General features: G+C 29.6%; 3 protein-coding genes and 1 long non-coding RNA gene across 6 annotated transcripts; all 4 read right to left on the bottom strand.

Annotated features, from left to right (window-relative positions):
• Window positions 1-4,135: 4,135 nt before the first annotated feature.
• Window positions 4,136-6,494, bottom strand: LOC137812909 (zinc finger protein CONSTANS-LIKE 16-like). Its single transcript, XM_068615161.1, has 2 exons — window positions 5,377-6,494; window positions 4,136-4,661 (listed from the first exon to the last, which is right to left on the bottom strand). Exons 1-2 carry the CDS (start codon window positions 6,256-6,258, stop codon window positions 4,434-4,436), a joined length of 1,110 nt encoding a protein of 369 aa, XP_068471262.1. The 5' UTR covers window positions 6,259-6,494; the 3' UTR covers window positions 4,136-4,433.
• Window positions 6,495-9,301: 2,807 nt separating this feature from the next.
• Window positions 9,302-13,496, bottom strand: LOC137812907 (lysM domain-containing GPI-anchored protein 3-like). Its single transcript, XM_068615160.1, has 5 exons — window positions 12,819-13,496; window positions 11,048-11,162; window positions 10,798-10,959; window positions 9,837-9,868; window positions 9,302-9,703 (listed from the first exon to the last, which is right to left on the bottom strand). The coding sequence occupies exons 1-5, from the start codon at window positions 13,477-13,479 to the stop codon at window positions 9,501-9,503; spliced, it is 1,173 nt and encodes a 390-aa protein (XP_068471261.1). The 5' UTR covers window positions 13,480-13,496; the 3' UTR covers window positions 9,302-9,500.
• Window positions 13,497-15,120: 1,624 nt separating this feature from the next.
• On the bottom strand, window positions 15,121-15,411 carry LOC137809548 (ethylene-responsive transcription factor ERF117-like). Its single transcript, XM_068610654.1, has one exon. The coding sequence runs from the start codon at window positions 15,409-15,411 to the stop codon at window positions 15,121-15,123; it is 291 nt and encodes a 96-aa protein (XP_068466755.1).
• A 7-nt stretch (window positions 15,412-15,418) lies between these two features.
• On the bottom strand, window positions 15,419-19,202 carry LOC137812906 (uncharacterized). Of its 3 annotated transcripts, XR_011081296.1 has the most exons (5): window positions 19,121-19,202; window positions 18,786-18,921; window positions 17,693-17,768; window positions 16,279-16,317; window positions 15,419-15,583 (listed from the first exon to the last, which is right to left on the bottom strand). It is a non-coding gene; the product is annotated as an uncharacterized lncRNA (long non-coding RNA). The 3 variants fall into 3 exon arrangements; XR_011081297.1 differs by lacking the exon at window positions 16,279-16,317; XR_011081298.1 differs by lacking the exons at window positions 16,279-16,317; window positions 17,693-17,768.
• Window positions 19,203-22,534: the final 3,332 nt, after the last annotated feature.

Below are 22,534 nucleotides of genomic sequence, written 5' to 3'. Positions count from 1 at the left end.
AGTAAATAAAATTCACATAAACTAATCTCAAAATAAAGAAGTGATTTAAATCAAAATGTAAAGAACATAAAAGAGTTTAAAAAGTAAAAACAATTAAAATAATTTTAATTTTAATTCATAAATCAAATTATTAAAAATATCTCAATAAAAAAATTGTTTATATAAATATTTAGAGAGTGTTAAAAAATTTAAAATTTTATTAATCAAACTATTAAAAATATTTTAAATTAAAAAATATTATGATATTACAATATTCCTATAAAAAAATTTATTAAATAAAAATTAATTTTAAAAACAAAAAATATAATTAGTTAGTATATTAACAAAGTAAGATATTATTTTATAAACTAAAAAATTATTGAGATCAAAATTAGTTTTTATTATTAATAAAAATTTATAAATTAATTTATAAATTGGTATTTAATATTAACTATAAATTATTTTATATTAAAAAACTACTATAGAGTATAAAATAGTTTAGGTAAAACACCTTTTTATTGGTATGTAGGCTTAACAAATTATAAGTTTGTCAGTTTTTTCTTGCATTCCTACAATTTTTTTTCTTGCACTCCTATAATTTTGTAAATCTTAAAATGGGGATCTGTGCAACGGATTCATCAATCCGGAAGTGAATTATATTGCTTTCCAAATGAGGGGTGTTTCGGAAACAAAGTGTGCATAAATTATTGATTTCTAGATTGCTGAATCGGGAAGTCTAATTTTTATTATGGATTGGTAGATCCGAAATGATTTTTTCCAGTAATGGATTTCTGAATCCGGAATGCATACTTTGAATTATGGATTGGAAAATACGGAATGCATATTTTTTAACACTACCATTCGTGTACTACCGGAAGACCAATCCGAGAGGTTACCGGAAGCACTAATCCAGGAGATTATTGGACGTGCCAATCTGAAATTTTATCGGAAGCGCCAATCCGAGAATTTACTGGATTTTATAATCCAGAATGCAAAAAAAATAAATGTACAGTTTTTATATAGGGACAATTTTATCTTTGCACAACATAGTGGGTACAGAAAGAAAAATTTGGGGGTGCAGAAAGAAACTGCCTTATATGTTATGTGGGACAAACACCAAAATAGTGAATTCGCGCTGTCCTTCTATACTAAACTCGTACGACTTGTCTCGAATGATCAGATGAATTTGAGGAAGTGAAAAAGAATGAAAATTAGAAGAAAAATAGTGAAAACTATTATTTTGTATGAGGAAAAGCCAGTAGTAAATGAAGAAAAAATGAAAAAAAAATTGCCACTAATTTAATTGATGTTATTGATAAAAAAAATTAATTGATAAATTTGTAAGATTATTACTTTGATCTTCGTGTTTAAAATAAATTTATAATGAATGATGATAAGTTATTTATATCTATGTGTATTTTTTTAAATCTTCCAATACATCTAGAAATTTAGAAAGAAGATTTTCATAAAATAAAATATTTTTTATATTATTATTATTATATTAAAAAATTATTATTATTTTTAATATTATTTATGATTTTATATTTATTTTTATATAGTATTAGTTTTTATGAATTTTTTTATTACTATTACTATTTTTCATATTTATTATTAATATTATTAATCTAGTATTATTATTATATAAATGTATTTATGCTATTATTATTATTATTATTTATTTAAAGTATTATTATTTTGTTATTATATAATATTAAGTTTCATAATTATAATCGATTATGCTACCGATCCATAATCGAAGTCTTTTATTTCAAGTTCGCTTTTGTTTTACCTAGTGCATGTATCAAATTACATGTTTTAATTAAGGGCATTTGAGTCATTTGCACATTGTTCATTTCATTTTTTGGGCTAATCTTCATTTGAATAGTAATCACCAAAAATCAAACATCATTTTAAGTTCAATCCACTCTATCACCCTCCTATACAGGAGAAGGAAAACCATCTTCTTGTTAACTCTATATTAAGATTCCTTAGGTAATAAAGGAAAAACCATTTGGTGGCAGAGAAAAGGTATGAACTTTTAGTACTTTAGTAAAGGGAAAGGCATGAACTTAAAATTGCTAGCCAAATTGAACTGAGTACTCGTGAATGAGCAAAGATATGAAAAGTGGAGGAAAAAATAGTAGGAAATTCCTCTCAAATTTGGAAAGGATGATGCAATGGATGATGCCAAAAGCTACTCCTATTAGGCAAACTAGTTGCAGAAAGGGGACCCAGAAAATGCAAAGTAATTCATAGAGAAAAGTGAGGGACCAAGTAGTGTGAATCATGAGCAGGACCTTATAAATTGAGACATGATAATGATTATATGTCCTGTGCTTACCCATTTGCCTTGTGTTTCTGTCCTGTGCCACTACCTTTTTCAAGTTTCTCTTGTTTCACTTTCACTAAATCTGGTCCAGTAACCACAATTTTTTGGACCACTCCTTGCTCATTTGGGATACAACAAAACTTGTATTCACTCTCTGTCATCTACTGCGCTTATGTAGCTCTTGAGTTATCACAAAGACAATTCACAACTTATATATATCACTTATAATTCTGTGTACTCGTAGACGCAAGTAGACACATCATGATCTGTGTATCCTCAATAAATTGTCCTTGCACGAGGTCACTACTCATGATGATGTGGTTGTTGATATTATTTCAATTCCACACATAAAGCAAGGATCCATGGTGAAAATACAACAGATAGTAAACTATACAAAAATTGCATTTCATGTGATATCTTACTTGTACCTTTGTCCATAACACTTCAACAAAAGTGTTTATTATGTTAACCAAAGATTAAATTAGATGCAAATTACTTGTAGAGTCGTCTGGCTAGTATGGTCCAAGTGTTATGAGTGGTTAGAGTGGCTTTGACGAAAAATTACGAGTCAAAAGCACATCTTTAAAGTTTTAATAGTAGTAGGATGAATTGTATTGAAATTTTTATGGTCATGGGTAAATTTCAAAGACTGCAGGATAAGTTTTTCGTACTCTGATTGGTGTTTTAAGCCTTTGATTTGTATGAGATCGGTTAGAAAGTGATAGATGTATTTTTCTGAAAACTGGGATTCTGTACGGTAGTCATTTTTGTTCGTATGATGTGTTTGTAAGAATCTTCGTTGAATGGTTTAAGGATTAAACTTTAAGCTATTATGAGAAATATGATAGATGGAGATAAAAGATAAGTTTTGAGAGTATTTGATTTGAAAGAAATAAAAGAAAAAAATAAAATAGAGAAAAATATAAAAGTCAATTGTTGTGCTAGAAAGCAATTACTTTAAAAAAAAACCATTATTACATGTTTTCGGGGTATTAAACCACCACCACCAACACCTAAAGGTGATGTCTAAATTTGTTATATATATAGAAACATCTTCATCTCCTTATGGTGCTGTTTAGTAAAGAAATAAGAAGGTATGAGACTACATTTTTTATTTGTATCTCGCTCTAACAAACACATCCCATTTTTCATTTTGTTTTCTCTCCCTCTATCCTATTTTCACTTCATTTCTTTATTACCAAATATACCTTTTACCCTTCTTAAGATGAGACATTTATGATTAACCGTTGTATAAGTTAATTCCGTGGTTTGATTAATGTGAAGAGATAATATGAGATCAGCACATTCTTATATAGAGAAGTTCCACAATTTATTACAGAAATTCTAATTGTACCAGTTTTATACAACTTGTATTGCAAAGAAAGAGAAGAGGAGGGAAATGGAGGAGAAAAGGCATGGTAATTGTATAGAAATAGAGAGAAAAGAGTGTGTTTTATAAATTGTTGTATATTCTCTTGTATATAACATGGTGAATGAAAGAAAATACATCTTCTTAACTTGATCCCCATAATCTTCTACCTGTTAGAGTTAAGCCATAGCTGGATTTAATTGATTTAAAAGGTAGGGCTAGTGCTAAAAACATATTAATTGCAATGAAGTTCAGATATATTCATACAGTTTTAATGGTGGAGTGATTGATTATACAAATTTTTTCTCTGACACTGATTAAGGTTTCATCTTGGATTGCTTCAAAAATATCCTTAATGAATTTCTCATTCTCTTCCTAAAACAAGGAACCGTAGTGACATTAAACATTATCGTTAATAAGCAACCTAAAATACCAACTAGGTAATAACAGCATCGGCATTGAATAATTTAATGATTGAATTTCTAATATGAAACAACAAAAAGGCTTCCAAAATTGGATTACCCAAGTTTGCTGAGAAGGAACATCATCAATTAGTATTAAATTACTAATTACTAAACATGCTGGAGATAATATATATAGACAGAAATATCCCAAGCAACAATTCCAGTAAATTAACACTGCTCAGTAATATTATTACTAGTTTAATATAATTCAGGCTATATATATATATAGCCAAAGCAAGTATTGATCCAAATTTGCAGAAATAGCAAAGATGGATCCGTTAACTTAGAGAGGTCATTGGTAAGCAGGAAAAGCATTGACTCCAACAAAGCATGTTCTCTTCACAAAACGACCTTTCATTCTTGGCCTTTTCTCTGCGTTCAACTTTCTTACTTCATATCTAATTTTCTTTGCAAACAAACGAGTCCTTCTCTTCTCTCTGTACCTCGACACTCTTGCTTCTCTTCCACCGTCTAGGTGACCCCTTAAGCTTCTTACTTCCCCATCTACACCACTCAGACCCTGAAAATAAAAATCAATCACATCTCAGTCATAGATATCATACATGCAAGATATATAAAGAGCACATTTGCTAGCATTACTCAAAGAGATGAAAAAAATGTTTAGTTTTTGTATTGGTCCGTACTGTACAACTAAGATCCTGACTCGACGCTCTGTCTAAACGGATTGACATAAACTGATTGACATGACCAAAATCATTACGTCTAAATATGATCAAACACTAGGTAGTGCACTCTTAAACATGATCTAACTCCCTAATCTGACCAATAACAAAAGACTCATATAAATATGCACAAATTCCAAGAATTAGGTACGTCATCATCAACCAGTACTACTTGAACGCCAGAATACATTTTGCAGGTAGCATCCGAGTTCCGAACTAGTAAGGAAGAGGAGCGGAGGAACGAGCGTAAGAAGTTCATCAGGAAAGAAGGAGCAAAGTAGATCGACCAAGAAATAGCTCAAATTATAGTCTTGATTCCAACTTTGTTCGAGAAGAGTTTTCATTTGAGAATTCGTTTAGAAAACAATTGAAAAACCTCTTATTTGGTTTTCAATTTTGTCATGAAATTCAATTTTAAAAAAAGAACAAAAGGTCTTACAAACTCAGTTTTCAAAATAACATTAATTCAAACTTAATTTTTCGAATTTTAATCTAAACATACACTCGTAATTATTAGAAAAAGAGGAAGTTAAGAAGTAGTAGTGGTAATACCAAGCAGAAGTCATAGCCGGAGTTGAACTTAGGTGGGTTTGAAGTTGTCCAGGGAGAAGAACCTTGGGTAGACCATGCACTTATAACCTCATCGTAGTTAAGTCTCAAAAATATGTCTCTCTTTGTTCCTTCTTCTTCACCAACACCACCATCACTCGCCACCACACATGCCTTCTCTTCCCCTGCATCTGACAGCACAGACTCAATGCTATTCCAATGAAGAGTATCATCATTGCTCATGTCAAAAACTGACTCCAGATAACACGCTACATCACCATCAATATCCTCTTCATCCTTAACCTTCGCCATTGCACCCTGAACTCCCCCTCCCACACACGCACTTCTTTCATCGTCTTCTTTAACAAGCAGGTTTTCAACATCAGCAGCAAACTCAGCGAAATCCATGTCGGAAAAACTGTCCAAGTCATCCGTTCTCACATCGTAATTGTCGAATACGGGCACACGACATAGCATCTGTTCCTCCGTCTCATCATTATCCACAACCACAGTTTCTTGTTCTTCCCCTCCCAGCTCCGGAACCAGGGGAAGAACACTGCCGTTGTTGAAGAGAACTTCTTCTTTGAGACGTTGTTGCAGTGCAGAGTGCTTGCTGTTGTTGTTGTGACGTGGGGTTCTTGCCTTGCGTGTGAATCCACTGTGCCATGCGTGCGTGGTGGTGGCTACCTTAGAGGATGCAGTTTGAAGGCGAACCCTTTCGTGTCTGCTAGCTAACTGGTTGGCGGAGTGAACCAAAGTGTCGCAGCCATGGCAGAGAAAAGCATCATCAGCTGCACAGAACCATCTTGCTCTTCTGCTTATGCAGCTATCGCAGGCTCGTGCTGTCTTGGCTCCCAAGGCACCTGCGTCTTTCATGTCTCTCATCGTACAAAACCTTTGCTACTTTTTTGTTTGTTAAGTTTGAAATGCTAGTAACAATGGAATATTGAGGTGCTTTTCATATATTTATTTGCTCAGAATCAGATAGCAAAATGCTTCAATTATTGTTAGTGTGTGTTGAGACTTGACAGCGTGGTGTGGCAGAGTGGGGTCTGTCTTTTTTCATTTTGTCTGAGGTATTTCTAGAAAAAAAAATCTAGTCTTTTAGTATAGAAGGATTTAAGAGACTAATTCTTTCTAATAAATATTCCTATATATATGCAAACTTAAAGATTAAACTTCTCATCAAATGCTTAAAAGACAAATTATCTATTAAATGATACATTGAGAACTTTCACTAGTATATTGACAACTTGCACTATGAAATGATAAAAATATAATTTCTTCATGAATCACAGATTGTATATTCTATCAGGTTTTGAATGTATCTGTACTGTTATCTTCTGTTAACCATGTTACATCAAACTTTCTCCTACTCAATAGGGTGCTCTCTCTCTATCTCTCTCTCTGCCCATGCACTTTTGGTAATTTACTAGTGGGGGGTTTTGGACCTACCATCTGGCCTCATCCCAGTGTTTATTGGCTGGAGATTTGATGTTCATCTTGCTCTCTGAATCCCCATTGGTTACCTTTCTGATTATGGGATTTCTCATGGACCCATTTGGTTTTGGGTCTACTACACTACTGGGGTTAGTGTTGGCTGTCTATTATAAAATTTGATTGCGACCCTTTTGTTCTGTTGCTTTTATAATTCAATAATTTCTTGTAGAACATTAAATTTCCAATTTGTGGTCCCCCACCTGGAGGTTGCTTTCTCCTCACCAGAGGTTGCCTTCTACCCATCTCTTGTCTTTGTCACACTGCATTCACAACCATTAGAGAAGCTCAGTGGTGCCTGAATAATTTATCTGTCATTCTGGTTACTGCTTTTTGTACTAACTTTTAGTTTTAGAACTTGTTACTTCTGCCTAAGAAAATCCAAACCATAAATTAAAGCATGGTTTGTAAAATTTTTATCAAATTTGTAACAAGGAATTTTGTAAAGCATGGAAGACCTTTTTTCAGCATCAAACCCAATAATTTTACTTTGTCTGGTCTAATAATTTTTGTGTGTACTTGAAATGTAAACATTAATCTTCCAGATAGGAAGGGAAATTACTGTATATAGCCTGATCCCACCAGTAGAGAAACGGATATCTTACCTACCAATTTCAAATTTAATCGATGGTTAGATCAATCATATTATCAATTTTAGGAGCAGTCTCGGATGAGGAAGTTATCTTTTTAACTTAGATTATGCATGAAAGGCCAATTTTGATGTAACAGATATCTGAACCAAGGAGTGTTGACAATTTAAGAATCAGTCCAAAGAACAGTTCACCATAGAATTTTATATACTTCTTTAGGGCCAGTAAATTTTCTTTATACCAAGACCATAAATTACAACCAATTCAATATTAATTATAGAATTGTTCTAAAATGAAGTTAGAATCAAGAGGACGATTGAATACTACTCGTTCGGTAGGTTTATACCTCATTCCTTTCACTTGGATAAATTTTTGTTACTCTCGCTCTCTCACTCCTCCTCCTTGCTCTGCGGATTCGGTCTCAAAAGGTACCCCAAGTTCAAGTTAGACTTCGGCACTTGACACTCAGTATTTAGGATTAGATGATTGTGCATCTAATCCCTTGGATCTATGCTAATTTTATACAATTGTTGTGGGTCTATTGTCCTTAATGAGCCTGATAAAAGGTAATTAACAAACGTTGGGTCATTAATCAGTTTTGTTGTTGGCATGTCGGTCGGTCCAAATTCTGATCTGAACCAGGTGTCGAGTCCGAGTCTCAATCGTACGGACCATATCGGTACAAAAGTGGACTAGTTTTCTCGCAATGACAAATCATGGTTCACATTCCAATTTTAAGCATACTTTGACATTCACGTTCACCTACACTCTATTCTATCATGTAATTAACTGGGGAAAGTGGGGGGACAGAAGCATGTATACAGAACAAACTTTATGTTGAACAATATATAATAACGCGTGTTTGTGGATAAAAGGCTAAAATATCGAGGAATATCAGTATAATGTTCAATGGGTGATTGCGGTTTTTTAAAAGCTTCATAATTGATGGAACAATGGCAGAAAGTTATTTTATGGCACATGTTTTCATTCAACGACAACATGAATGCAACTGATCGATCAGATATTATTGCTATAGAATTGGGGGAAAGGTGCCCGTGCAAAAACATGTTGCTGCTAATTGGTAAAAATAGCCATCACCCAGATGATAACGTTTTATTTGCTTATCAATATCAGCGTTGTTCCCTTGGAATTGGAACTTTCTTTTACTTGCTTTACAATCCATGATCTGAATTACTACTGCTTACTTATCTTGCCATCTATTCTTTTTATGGTAAGGAACCCTCAAAATGAAAAATGTGTACTTTCAACAAAATTCGGAAATGGAGTATTGTTCAGAATCTCTTAAACCAAGTTATTTGTGAAGGTTTTTCAATAGACAGTAATGCTTCTTAATTACCTCCCAAATATTACTTCGAATAAGTATAAATTTGCAAAAACTTCCGCTTCAGAAATTTTACCTATGATATGTAGCTTTTAACAAAGGATATTATAAAATATAAAAAAAAAATAAACAAAAGAGTAAAAAAAAAAGTAAAGGATATGAAAATGAATATTTCTTATATTATTCATTCATTAAAATTAAAATAAACAATCTGAATATATACCGTTGACCGTAAACTCATTCTGAGTCCAAAATGAATCAATCAATAAATAACAAAATTATAACAGATAAAGATAAAATAAAAGTTATTCACCTTTATGAAGAGAAACCGTTAAGAATTAAAAAAGACACAATTAATATTAGATTTTTTTATAACTTATATTCATATTTTTATATCTTTTAATAATGGATATTAATATTGAGAAGTGACAAATTGGTCCACTTGCAGTTCTTCAAGAACAATAAACGGCATTCCACTATAATCAAATGGGCAGAAAAATGTTTTCAAATAAAGAAAAGTAAACCAAGCAAAGCGACAAAGTTTACATTTGGCAATGAAGGATGAAAAAAACACCGTAAAAACAATGGCTTTATACACCAAAAAACACAAAGTGAAAGCATTATTTTCTTATACGGAGGAAGGGTTAAGGTAGAACTGAATACACGACGTGGGTTATTCTCTACTACCTATGCTGAACTCAGAAAATAAGGATAAACTTTAAAAATAAGAATATTTGCAGCACATTGATTAAAAATTGACCAAGCCTTCCATTGGAGGCACTGAGAGAAGCTTTAGAAACTGGCAGTGGCAAGGAGGGAGATGACTTTGGAGACATACCAAACGGGTCTTCAGGATATGATGAGAAAGCCCAACATGATGCTCCACTATGACACAGATTATCTACATAACACAAACAAAATTTCAAAATAAAACGAAAATAGAGTGAAAATCAAATCAGCAATCTCAAACTTCTGCATATCTTGCTTTGGTATATATAAAATAGAGATAAACTTGTTTACTAGTATAACTATACCAGGGCACTGGAGGTAAGACGAGTTCTTCATACTGCAAAAAAACAAAACATAACATATATATTACGTTTGTCAAAATGCTAACAAGGTTTAATAGAAATTAAAACCCCATTTTAAAGTATTGTGACAATTTATTCATCAAGGCAACACTTTAGGGATTACCCAACCTATATACATAAAACTTGTGACGATTTTACAACGCAACACCTTTCAAACGACTACTCAAAATTAACTCTGTCAAATAACTACAACCATAAACAAACTAAAGCGAAACAAGACAAATCAGAAAAACAAAACATCAATCAAAATAAAAGAAAAGACTTAGGAGAATTTTGGAACAATCACCACTACAAAAAATATTGATTTTAACCTCTCAAAAAATTCACACAAAGACTAAAAGACACATTAAACTCACTCTTCATTTTTTTTTTTGTAGCAAAGAATTAAATTAAAATTAAACGAGACATTTCAGAGATGTCCCAACCCTTGTACTAACCTCAGACATCACATATTGTTAAAACCACATGTGGATCAAAGTTATAGGTCAAATATGAACACATCAGATAACACAACAGGGACACACAAAAAAACTGCAAAGGAATATGGAGATATGCAATAGAAGCATATGGAGACTCTAATTATCATTTAGTGTCTCTCTTTTAATCTTTGTGTAGATTTTTTTGGAGAGACTAACATCAATATTTCTTGTAGTGTACATAGTTTGAAATTAATATTTTGATCTTTTAGAACATGGTAAGCACTTAATAGTCTAACTTTCCATAGAGAAAAAAATGTTAATTTTGTTTTTAAATTTCACTTTTTTATTTTTAATTTTTTAATCTCTAAAATAGTATCTAATTTAGTCAATATAATAACTAATTATTATTGATTTTTAAAATTGATTTCTATTTGATAATTTTCTTGTAGTAGTGTAGCTTCCATATTTACTTTCAATTTGCTTACCTACTCAGAATTTTTCCACCCCTATGGCCACGGTAAACACATTGGATGAGATTGCAAGCTGTTTGTGAATGCTCCACACATTCATTGCCAATAATAAGATTGGATTGTTTGCAACGTAAATTATAGCAGGGGACATCTAGTCCAGAAGGAACACATCGCATCCTGATAATAAAATTTATAAGAGAGTGAAATACTAAATTCAGACTATAATTTTGTTTGAATTTGTAGCAATTAAGAATATGTATCTTACGTAATATCCATTGGTTCGCAACTGCATTTGATGCACTTGCTCGCAGTTAATGTATATGAGCCATTTGGGACTATCATACTCTCATCGTACCATTTCAAGGTTGCTGAGGAACATGCTGCAACGGATAATTTTTTTATCAATAAAAAAAATAAAAATTAAGACAAATTCTAACTCTTATACATATGTAACATCAATCATTATATCTTGTGAAAACTTTCTGACTAGGAAAACATTAATACACATTCTATTTCATCTGAAAGAATCCCAGATTTCATGAAAGAATTTAGTAAAACGTACGTGAATGAACAGATAAAATCATTGCCGTTTAGTACGTATCTTCTTTTTGGTTGATTTCATTTTACTATATAATAGGAAAATAAATGTTAACCATTCTTACTTCAGTACAATTTTTAATATAATTTTTATTAATGATAAATTATATGCAAGTAGAACTAAAAGGAAAAGTAATAATTTATTTTTAAATATATATATATATAATCTGAAAAGAGTTAAAATATATTAATCATATTGTTAAGAAAAATATGTCAAACTATGTCGTATTATTGGGTTTTAGGAATACAGTAGTTTTAATCTTCTTTAATATCCATCTGAAATGAAAAAAAAGTAACTAGCTTTATTTTCATTTCGTATAAATTGTTTAACATCTTAATTTAATCCTACAAAATCGGTTCATAATCAAAGTTTGCATTCACTTATATATAATGAAATATTTTTATTTTTAGTCTATGACATCTTCAACTAGGTTTTTTTTTCACATTTTCTTTTTAATGAAGAGAGAAAATCATGTTTTTTTTCTCTCTTCTTTTTGATGTTTTTTTTTTTTTGGCGTGAGAAAAAGAAAAAGTACTCTAGTGATCGTACATTAAGATGGTGAAGCTCCCAACTTCCGTTCAAAGACTAGCACTAACACTGAAAACCTAATTTATAGTTAGGTATCAATCTCATTTTTCTCTTGAAACTTAGTTTAAAATGAAACAAAATATATTATAAACTCAGTTTACAAATGAAGTTTATTAGTTGAAGCCTGTTAGAATCATTAAATTTGCTAGTTTAATTTGTTATTTTATAAATTATAATTAAAGGTGTATCAAAGAAATGTGTTAGACACTAACTAAAGCTATTATGTTAAAAAAAAGAAAAAAATAGTAACACTACCAAAAAATCATTAAATAATAACTAAATTTAAAGATTAAAAATAATTAGTTATTATATTAATTAAATTAGATATTAATTTAAAGATCCTAAAAAATTATTCGTATAATGATTTCTATTATTAATAAAAAATTATAAAATAGTTTTTAAAACTTTCTATTTGTTAGTTTGGGAGACCAGTGAATTTGTCTATTTTAAGGTTGAACCACCGTTATTCAATCGTTGATAAAAAAAATTATATTCTAAATTAGTCTTTAAAAAACTAATAGAGACTGATGTAGATTATAAAATAATAAGTAACTAAAATATTGATAATTAATGGTTAAATACTAATTTAAAAATTATTTTATAAATTTTTATTAATAATAAAAACTACTTTACATACTAATAGTTATTTTTATTTTATAAAATGATCTCTAATTTGATTAAATAGTAACTAATTATTTTTTTCTTTAAAATTATTTTGTTCTTTAAAATTATTTTTTTATTTAATAATTTTCTTTTACTGAGTGTAAGGTATAGAAACCTTAAATCTAAACCCTAAATATTAAAGCTTCTGTAAATGGATTTTGATGTGTACATATATATATATACAAACCTGCAATGGGAACAGATAGAATGTCTCCGGGATCTACAGTAGCTTCCCAAAAGCCATTTACAGTTTCCAAGTCCGAAAAAGTTGTACCAAACTTTGACGCTATGCTACTCAGGCTCTCTCTTCTCTGCACAACATACGACATGTAAACAGCGGTTTCCCCATTGTTAACGTTGTTAAAACATGTGCATGGCAGTGGAATAACAAGGGTGTCTCCACTGGTCAAGGGATTGGTGCCATTGATGCTGTTCGCAATGTTGATCTGTTCAATGCTAACCAACCCACCATAAGCTTCTGATATGGAAGCAGCTGTGTCTGCTGCATGAACAGTGTAAGTGGTTGACATGGACCTTCGGATGCCATCCACACAAGAGCAGAAGATGGGTATTTTGACCAAGGTTTTGGCCCTGAGGATTTGGTGTGCACTTGATGATGTTATGGGGAAGAGAGAGTTGGAGGCCAAGATATCAGAGACGTTTACGTGGAAACGAGTGGCGATTTGGGATACTTTGGAGTCCCAGGGCAAGACATAAGAGAGGAGAGAGGTGCAGGAGTCTGAGGCATTGCATGCTTCAATGGTGGATTTTGTTTCAACTTCATATTGAAAAGTTAATAATATGAAACACAAGATCTGAGGCCAAAAAAACTGCAGAGAGTTTCTCATTTTGGAACCTTTTTGGAGATTAGATTAATTTGGAGATTAGATTAATATGCAGATGCAAACCAGAAAGTAGAAATAAAACTACTATTCCTTCCAATCCATATTCACAAGTCCAAATTAATTGGAACAAACTGTTAGGTAAGACCTTCTCCACGTGAGCCTTAATATATATATATATATATATAAATTTATAAAATAATTTTTAAATTGATATATAAATCATTAGTTATTAAAATTTTAGTCACTTACTTACTACTTTATATTCTAAATTAATCTCTATTAATTTTTTAAAAACTAGTTTACAATCTAAACTATTAGTAGTTAAAATTTAAATAATTATTTTAAATACCAATTTAAAAGTTACTTTATAATTTTTTATTAATAAAAAAATCACTTTAAATATAAATAATTTTTAAATTTTTAAATTAATATTAATTTAGTTAATATAATAAGTAATTATTTTTTTTACTAAATTTGAAATTTGCTCACACTATAGTTTTTTTATACGATAATCTCTCTTTATGTGTAATTATAATTCTTTTCATTATTACACGAAGGAGTATAGATGTCAAGCATACATAATATTTAGTTTACCAGGAATTCCAAACCTTTTGATACTGAATAGCATTTTAATACATTTTTATGTATTAAAGATATAATTTATTTACCTTGTAAAGCTTTTTCTTTACTCATTCATGACTATAGTCAGCAAATAATCATAAAAAATGAGTTAAGGATTTTTTGAAAAAACCTTGACAATAATTGTATTTTTACATAGAAAATTATTGATTATATCCTATATCTTTGCCTTATTAAATTCAAGTTATTACCTTCGGGGTAAAAACTCTACAATAAGAAATACTTGGAAAGATTTATGGTTAATTTACACTTTTATGCAAAAAAAAAATAAGGTAAAGGATTATTTAAAAAACCAAACAATACCATATTATAGTTTTTCCTGAGAAAGTTATTTATTATTATCCCATTTCTTGGCTTATATTATTATACCCTATCTTTAATCATTAAAATTCATATAGTTGGAAATCTAATCGTCCCAACTGCGCTCAGAAACTGCATTAATAAAAATACTCATTAATTATGTTTTTCTATATAGAGCGATTGATTTATAAACATAAAGAGGGAAAATAAAATAGAGAAGAAAATAAAAATGTAGGTATCTCTTAACAAATAAGTCTAATATTTTATTTTTCTAGTCGAAGTGAGATTCACACAAATACAAGTTAACTTATATGATAGTTCGTTAACTTATATGATAGTCAAATAACGGATACGAGTTAACTTATATGATAGTCAAAGATAGTCAAATAACTAATAAAAATAACGAATAACATAATAAGTAATATCTTACCTAAACATTCAAAAAAAAAAAAGAAATTCTAAATAATTCTGATATAATATTAAAAAATAAACTTTAATTCTAATTTAACTTTATAACACATCCACTTTCTACTTATGCAAAATCCTTATTTATAGTGGTATAGATATTATTTATCACATATTGTTGAGAACCTTAAAATGGAACACTAAATAAATATTTTTTTCAAACATAATATATTATTTAAGAATGTGATCATAAAGTGAAGCTCTATAAGATAGCATGCAGTTACAAGAAACAAAGTAAGACTAAGATGATTGAGAAGGAAGATGAGGAAAAACCATTTTGGCAACCTTAGAATGGCCTGATGCATCTGCTTTTAGAAGAGCTTTTTTGTTGTCAAACTCTTCCCTCTTTTTATTGTAAGCCATTGAAGCCTCTTTCTCAGTATCAAAAGTACCAAGCCACACTCTGCGATTTTCAAAAGGAACTCGTATCTCAGCTGCATATTTTCCCCATGGTCTCAGTCTTACACCTTTTGACTTGCTGCTTCCTTTTTCTGCTTTTGTCTCTGCATTTTTGTTTGCTTCTTCTACCATGCTTGGAAACTTCATCTCTACAACAACTCTCTTTGAACCATTTCTCTTACTCTCTCCTTTTCCTACTTCACTCTCTTCTTCACTGTCTGTGGCATCTGGGTCACTAAATGAAATCCGCAGTTTCCTTTCTTCACAAACTTCATTCAACGATTCCATCTCACACTTTTGCATTCTAAGCCACAACACATAGTATCATCATGGAAAAGGGATAAATTAATCAAAGACCAATAATTCAAATGCACCAGAGAAGATTAAGTAGCCAATTGTTCATGTCTAAGAGGGAAATCCAAAATCTCCCTTATCTCACAAATACTACTTAAATTCTAGAATTATTAAGATTTTTTATAAAAAAATAAATAAATGTAAACCAGTTCCAGAATTATCCAACCTTTAAATAACTCGTCTTCTAAGAACTACAAAAACCAAAGACTCCTACCAATATTGACGAGTAACACAACAACAAACACTCAAAAATAACACTAAATCAAATACTTCTAAAAATCAGAAGAATTATTAAGTAAATACTTCAAAAATAAATCTTAATTATGCAATTATTTATACACAATAAAAAATAAGAAAATATTGGTTTAGCAATTGCAAATTAAAAAGTAGTGATTTGTTCAAGTTATGATTCAATGCAAAGAACTAAAAACTCATTTCCAAGATAAGAGGGACTAGTGAAGAGTAGAGGGTGAAACACATAAACACCAACAACAAAGGTATCAAAATTCTTAAGGCATAAACCAGAGATAACACTAATAAATGCAAAGAGAGACGTGTAAAAAACCTTGAATTTGACATAAAGTAGCAAAGAAAATCATGAACAAAGTACCAAATCTAAACTTTGAATAACAAAAACTCTCTTACCTGTTGTCTTTATGAATCGATTCTGGAAGCAATCCAAAGCTTATAGAAGAGAGTAAATTTTACTTCCAAAATCCCACATCACAATAAAGGAAATGAACAATTTAAGATCTGAGATTATATTTATTATGTTTTTTCTTGTTGATAAAAAAAAAAAATATGAGATTATACCATCACTCATAAAATGACATAACTGATGTGGAAACAATAAAATATAACACAGACATTAAGTTTAATTTTTAAAATAAAACGCTAATTAGGAAAAGGACTAAAAATACTAAATGAAAGTGAAAAAAATATTAAATGATTTAGTAGGACAAGATAACTGCACGTAGCACGTTCTTCAATACTTGAAACTGGAGTCAATTATTAAAAAAACCTGGATTTTAGTGAAATGTCAAATTATGTTACATATCTTAAGCTTCTCTATAAAAAATAATTTAGTTCAATACAGTTTTTATTTTTAAAAGTAACTTTTCTAAAAATTTAAAATAAAATTAAAACTCAAAGATATAAAGAGTACAATATGACTCAAAAATTGGTTGACTATATATATAATAAATAAATACATTTAATGAATATTATATTTAATAAATAAATTTTTACAAATGCAATTAATATATTAACAAATACTATACTAATGAATACTATAAGTTCTAAATTTTGTATAAATTTTATATTTAATGTGTTACTTTTTTATTATCATTGAATGTATTACTAAATACATGTATTCTTACATATACTAATTTTTTTTTCTTTAAGGAAGTTACAATATGGGAAAAAAAATTCCTTTCATTTTAAATAATTTACTTTAAAGATACTAGCAAATATACACGCACTTTCATATAAATGTATTCCTATTTTTATTGCAAGCTTTAAAAATATATAATTGTATAAATGATGTTAAAAATATTAAAATAATAGAATTTAGAAATATATTATTTAATATTATTCTTATAACATTATATATATTTCTAAATTCTATTATTTGTGTTAATTTTTTATTACTTATATTTATATTTACTTTTAATTAAATAGGTTTAAAACAATTATAAATCAAATGAAATATTATTGAACAACTTAATATTTTAAGAATGTGATTCTTAAAAAAAAAACTGAAGTTATTAATTTAATTATAAAAGAAACTAAACATCTTTATATAAAAAAATAAAATAAAATGTATACATTAGAGAAATAGGAAAAGCAAAATAAGATAAAAAAAAGATAGAAAGGGAAGAAATAAATTATTGGTAAATAATTATTATAGAAGAACCAACCGAAAGAAAAAAGATAGAAAGGGAAGAGAAGGGAGAGAGCACCTTTCAACATAAAAATATAAAAATAAGTACAACTATTCATTATTTAAAATAAATTACTAATCCTAATCAATTCAAGAAAGTCATTACAAAAGGATTACCTCCATATGGTCTATATAGTACCCCAAGGACTATATCCTACAAATGAGGTCGGATTTGATCAATTGCTTCAATAACCTAAATTCAAACATAGCAAGACAACCACCAATTCATTATATGAACATTTAGAATGTTGTTGCGTTGAGCTACACACGGAAAATAATTATTGGTGTCATAAAAAATAAGTATATTAATTTAACAATAATAAAAAATGCGGATACACCGCGCGCGAGAAATAATCAATTGAAAAAATGAGAAATAAAGAAAATGATTCACACCAGTAAATGATCCACCAGTAATTAGTTAAAAAATGAGGAATAAAGAAAGTTAAGCACAAAAGCAGTAATCAATTGAAAAAAAAAAAGAATAAAGAAAATTAAGAACACAACAACAGTAATCAATTGAAAAAATTAGGAATAAAGAAAATAAAGCATACAACAACTAATCAATTGAAAAAATGAGGAATAAAGAAAATGAAGCACAACAGCATTAATCAATTGAAAAAATGACACAACAGCAATAATCAATTGAAAAATGAGAAATATACAACAATAATCAATTGAAAAATGAGCAATAATGAAAATGAAACACAACAACAGTAATGAATTGAAATTGTAGCAACATATAGTGACATTCTAAATCTCAAGAAAAACAAATATATCTAAATAATCAAATTATAACTATAAGACTGACATACTTACTATTTAAATTATTGCTCTTAATTTCCATTTCCCACGGCTAAAAAGGTAAACTTCTCTGCCAAATGTTAAAATCACTAGTTGATGCTGTATGATTACAATTACTCAAATGATCACTCAACTAACTTAATATTAGAACTCCAACACCCACGGAGTGATGCTTAATCGTATCGGAAATTTAGTATTACAAGTACCGTTCCTAGAATCCACTACTGTTAGAAACACACTCCCACTAGTAACACATTGAATACACTCTGCATTTGTTTATCGAATCAATAAAATCAACATATAATGGATCCCAAGTTCCTCCATCATGAACACTCTTAAAAGTCATTTCAGCAAATTCATGAACATTGAACACCTCATTCGCATCATACCGAGAAGCCAAACAACAAACCTTTATTAGAGAACTTCCGATAATTCAGCCAAGACTTGAAAATAAATGTTATAACAAATCCCCAGATCTCCAACGTCCTCTGGATCATCGAATAAGTCTTGAACCTGCTCCATCGACCTCCAGGAGCAACCGCCACCTACAAAACAAAATCACAAGTTCATCTCACTCATCCAACCTTTTTTATTCCCCTCTTCCGGCAGAGAGCCAAAGACTTAATGGCTTCGAGATATAAAGATTTATGTTAAAGGTTAACTTCTCCTAGCAAATGTAATTTCATACACACGAACCAAAAGATGAAACACATAAATAATCAACGATGTACAAAACAACCATACCTCAATCGGTGCTTCCGCACAAAGGACTAAGGACTTCAGCTTGCGTGGAAGATATTTGGACGCTTTATGCATCCGATATAGCATACGTCGTCCATTCACAACTGTTATTATATCCTCTCCTTTTTTTATACATATATTCTCTATATTTTATATTTTCAGATATTAACTATAATTTTTCTATTTCATATTTTTACCAATATTACCTATACATAAGCAATATTGGTACAAATCAGAGTCTTTACGTAATATACCATAAATTTAAGTTTTAAAATATAAGCTTAATTTTTTTTTCCTAATTAAGATTCATAATCAATTTTGTCTAATGATTTAAAAAAAAAATTAACTTTATCTTAAGTTTTCTAAAAAGTATACAACATTACAGCCTTATAGTTTTGGTATAATATGAAATTTGATATGATGCACAAATAATCACCATACTTTATTATTAGAGACAATATCATTGTAAAGTTTTGGATTGTAAAATGATCAGTTTATGCATGTAATACAACACCACGTAATTGTGGTACGTTTCAGACTAAGTAACATTCCCCTTATTCACATCATCTTGAACATGTTTAATTTTCAGTTCCACTGACTTTATTACTTCCATCATCTTGTGAATCAGATGCAATGTGATCTTGCTCCGCTATCCAAAATCCATAGTTTCGTAAAAGCAGAATTAGAGGAGGAGTTATGGGCAAGCAGACTTGCAGAGCTAACAAACGTGTCACTTTTAACGTTATTGTTAAACGACTAAATAGCCTTTGTCAATTGCTGGATTTGCTCGGCACTGAACCCTTGTAAGAGGTTTATATATAGGGAGTTTTTCTCTCCAAATTAAATTACAATCTAATGAGGTAAGAATAATAAGATAATAATCATGAGATTCTATCATTATTAAATTATAAATAGGTACAATATCGTATAATATTGAATACACAATAATTGCATATAATTTGATAATTATTATTTCTTTAATAAAGACAGAGGAAATATTGGACAGAGAAACATAAGATGAAATAAGAAAAAAAAATATTTTACTAGAGAAGAGACGGAAATAAGGAGGTGATTTTAATATGAATGGTTTCTTTTATTTATATTAATAAACTTTTAATATGAGGAATAAAGAAAATGAAGCACCCAACAACATTAATCAATTGAAAAAATGAGGAATAAAGAAAATGAAGCACACAACAGTAGTAATGAATTGAAAAAAAAGAGAAATACAATAAATGAAGCACAACAACAGTAATCAATTGAAAAAATGAAACAGTATTAATTAATTGAAAGAATGAGGAATAAAGAAAATGAAGCACTACAAAAATAATCAATTGACCAAATGAGGAATAATGAAAATGAAACACAGCAGCAGTAATGAATTGAAAAATGTAGCGACATATAGTGACACGACATTGATTCTAAATCTCAAGAAAAACAAATATATCTAAATAATCAAATTATAACTATAAGGGCGGACATACTTACTATTTAAATTATGGTGCACACATAATCAGCCTACTTTATTATTAGAAACAATATCATTCTATAAAGTTTTTGGATTGTAATGTATACAATTACGTGGTATGTTTCAGACTAAGTAACCTTCCCTTATTCACAACATTGAACCTGTTCAATCCTCTACTGATTTTATTACTTCCCCTTATTCACATCATCTTGAAGCAAGCATTGTACGAGGTTTCTATATAGGGGGTTTCTCTCTCCAAATCAAATTACAATCTAATTAGGTAAGGATAATAATCATGAGATTTTATAATTATTAAATTAATTGCATATAAATGGATACAATATCGTACAATATCGCATAAAATAATTGTATATATAATTTGATCATTATTATTTTCTTAGTAAAGAGAGAGGAAAGATTGGACAGAGGAACCTTAGATGAAATAAGAAAAAAAATATTTTATTAGAGAAGACACGGAAATGGTGATTTTAACATGAATGGTTTATTTTATTTATAATAATAAACTTTTAATATGAGGAATAAAGAAAATGAAGCAACAACATTAATCAATTGAAAAAATGAGGTATAAAGAAAATGAAGCACAACAGCAGTAATCAATTGAAAAAATAAAACACAACAGTAGTAATCCATTGAAAGTATGAGGAATAAAGAAAATGAAGCACTACAACAATAATCAATTGAAAAATGAGGAATAATGAAAATGATACACAACAGTAGTAATGAATTGAAAAATGTAGTGACACTGCAAGGATTCTATATCTCAAGAAAAACAAATATATCTAAATAATCAAATTATAACTATAAGGGCTGACATACTTACTATTTAAATTATTGCTCTTAATTTCCATTTTCCACGGCTAAAAAGGTAAACTTTTCTACCAATTTGGGATAATATGAAATTGATATGGTGCACAGATAATCAGCCTACTTTATTATTAGAAACAATATCATTGTATAAAGTTTTGGATTGTAATGTATACAATTACGTGGTATGTTTCAGACTAAGTAACCTTCCCTTATTCACATCATCTTGAAGCAAGCATTGTACGAGGTTTCTATATAGGGAGTTTCTCACTCCAAATCAAATTACAATCTAATTAGATAAGGATAATAATCATAAGATTCTATAATTATTAAATTAATTGCATATAAATGGGTACAACAATATCGTACAATATTCCATAAATTAAGTGCATATAATTTCTTAATAAAGATAGAAGAAAGATTGGACAGATGAACGTAAGATGAAAAAAAATATTTTATTATAAAAGAGACGGAAATGAAGAGGTGATTTTATATGAATGGTTTATTTTAGTTATATTTTAGGCTCTTAAGAAAAATGTACGTACAACAATAAACATCTTTCATTTTCTTTATTCCTCATGTGCTTCATTTTCCTTATTCCTCATTTTTTCAATTGATTATTGCTGTTGTGGAATTTGGATCGTGGTTTACAATAGTTATGTTTGATGAAACATTAATGACAACTCAGATTTTAGAGTTAGGGTTTATTTCTAGAGTTAGGGTTTTCAATTGATTATGCTTTTGGATCGTGGTTTACAATAGTTATGTTTGATGAAACATTAATGACAACACAGATTTTAGAGTTAGGACTTATTTCTAGAGTTAGGGTTTTGTATACCTAATTTTTGTGACAATCAAGCGGCATTAGCAAAATCAGTATTTGATGAAGGCACAAAACACATTGAGATAGACTGTCACATTGAGATAATCAATCATTCATATGTACCGACACAATATCAACTCGCAAATATTTTTACAAAGGCACTGGGCAAGGAACGGTTTTTGACGCTACGACACGACGGCATAAGTTGGGGTTCATGATCTTCACCTACCAACTTGATGGGAGTATTAAGGAAATAATAATTATTAAATTATATGCAATTATTGTATGCAATATTGTACGA

Source organism: Phaseolus vulgaris, chromosome 2, assembly GCF_000499845.2.
Source record: "Phaseolus vulgaris cultivar G19833 chromosome 2, P. vulgaris v2.0, whole genome shotgun sequence".
NCBI classification, from domain to species: domain Eukaryota; kingdom Viridiplantae; phylum Streptophyta; class Magnoliopsida; order Fabales; family Fabaceae; genus Phaseolus; species Phaseolus vulgaris.
This window is presented reverse-complemented; position numbering and strand designations above follow the sequence as displayed.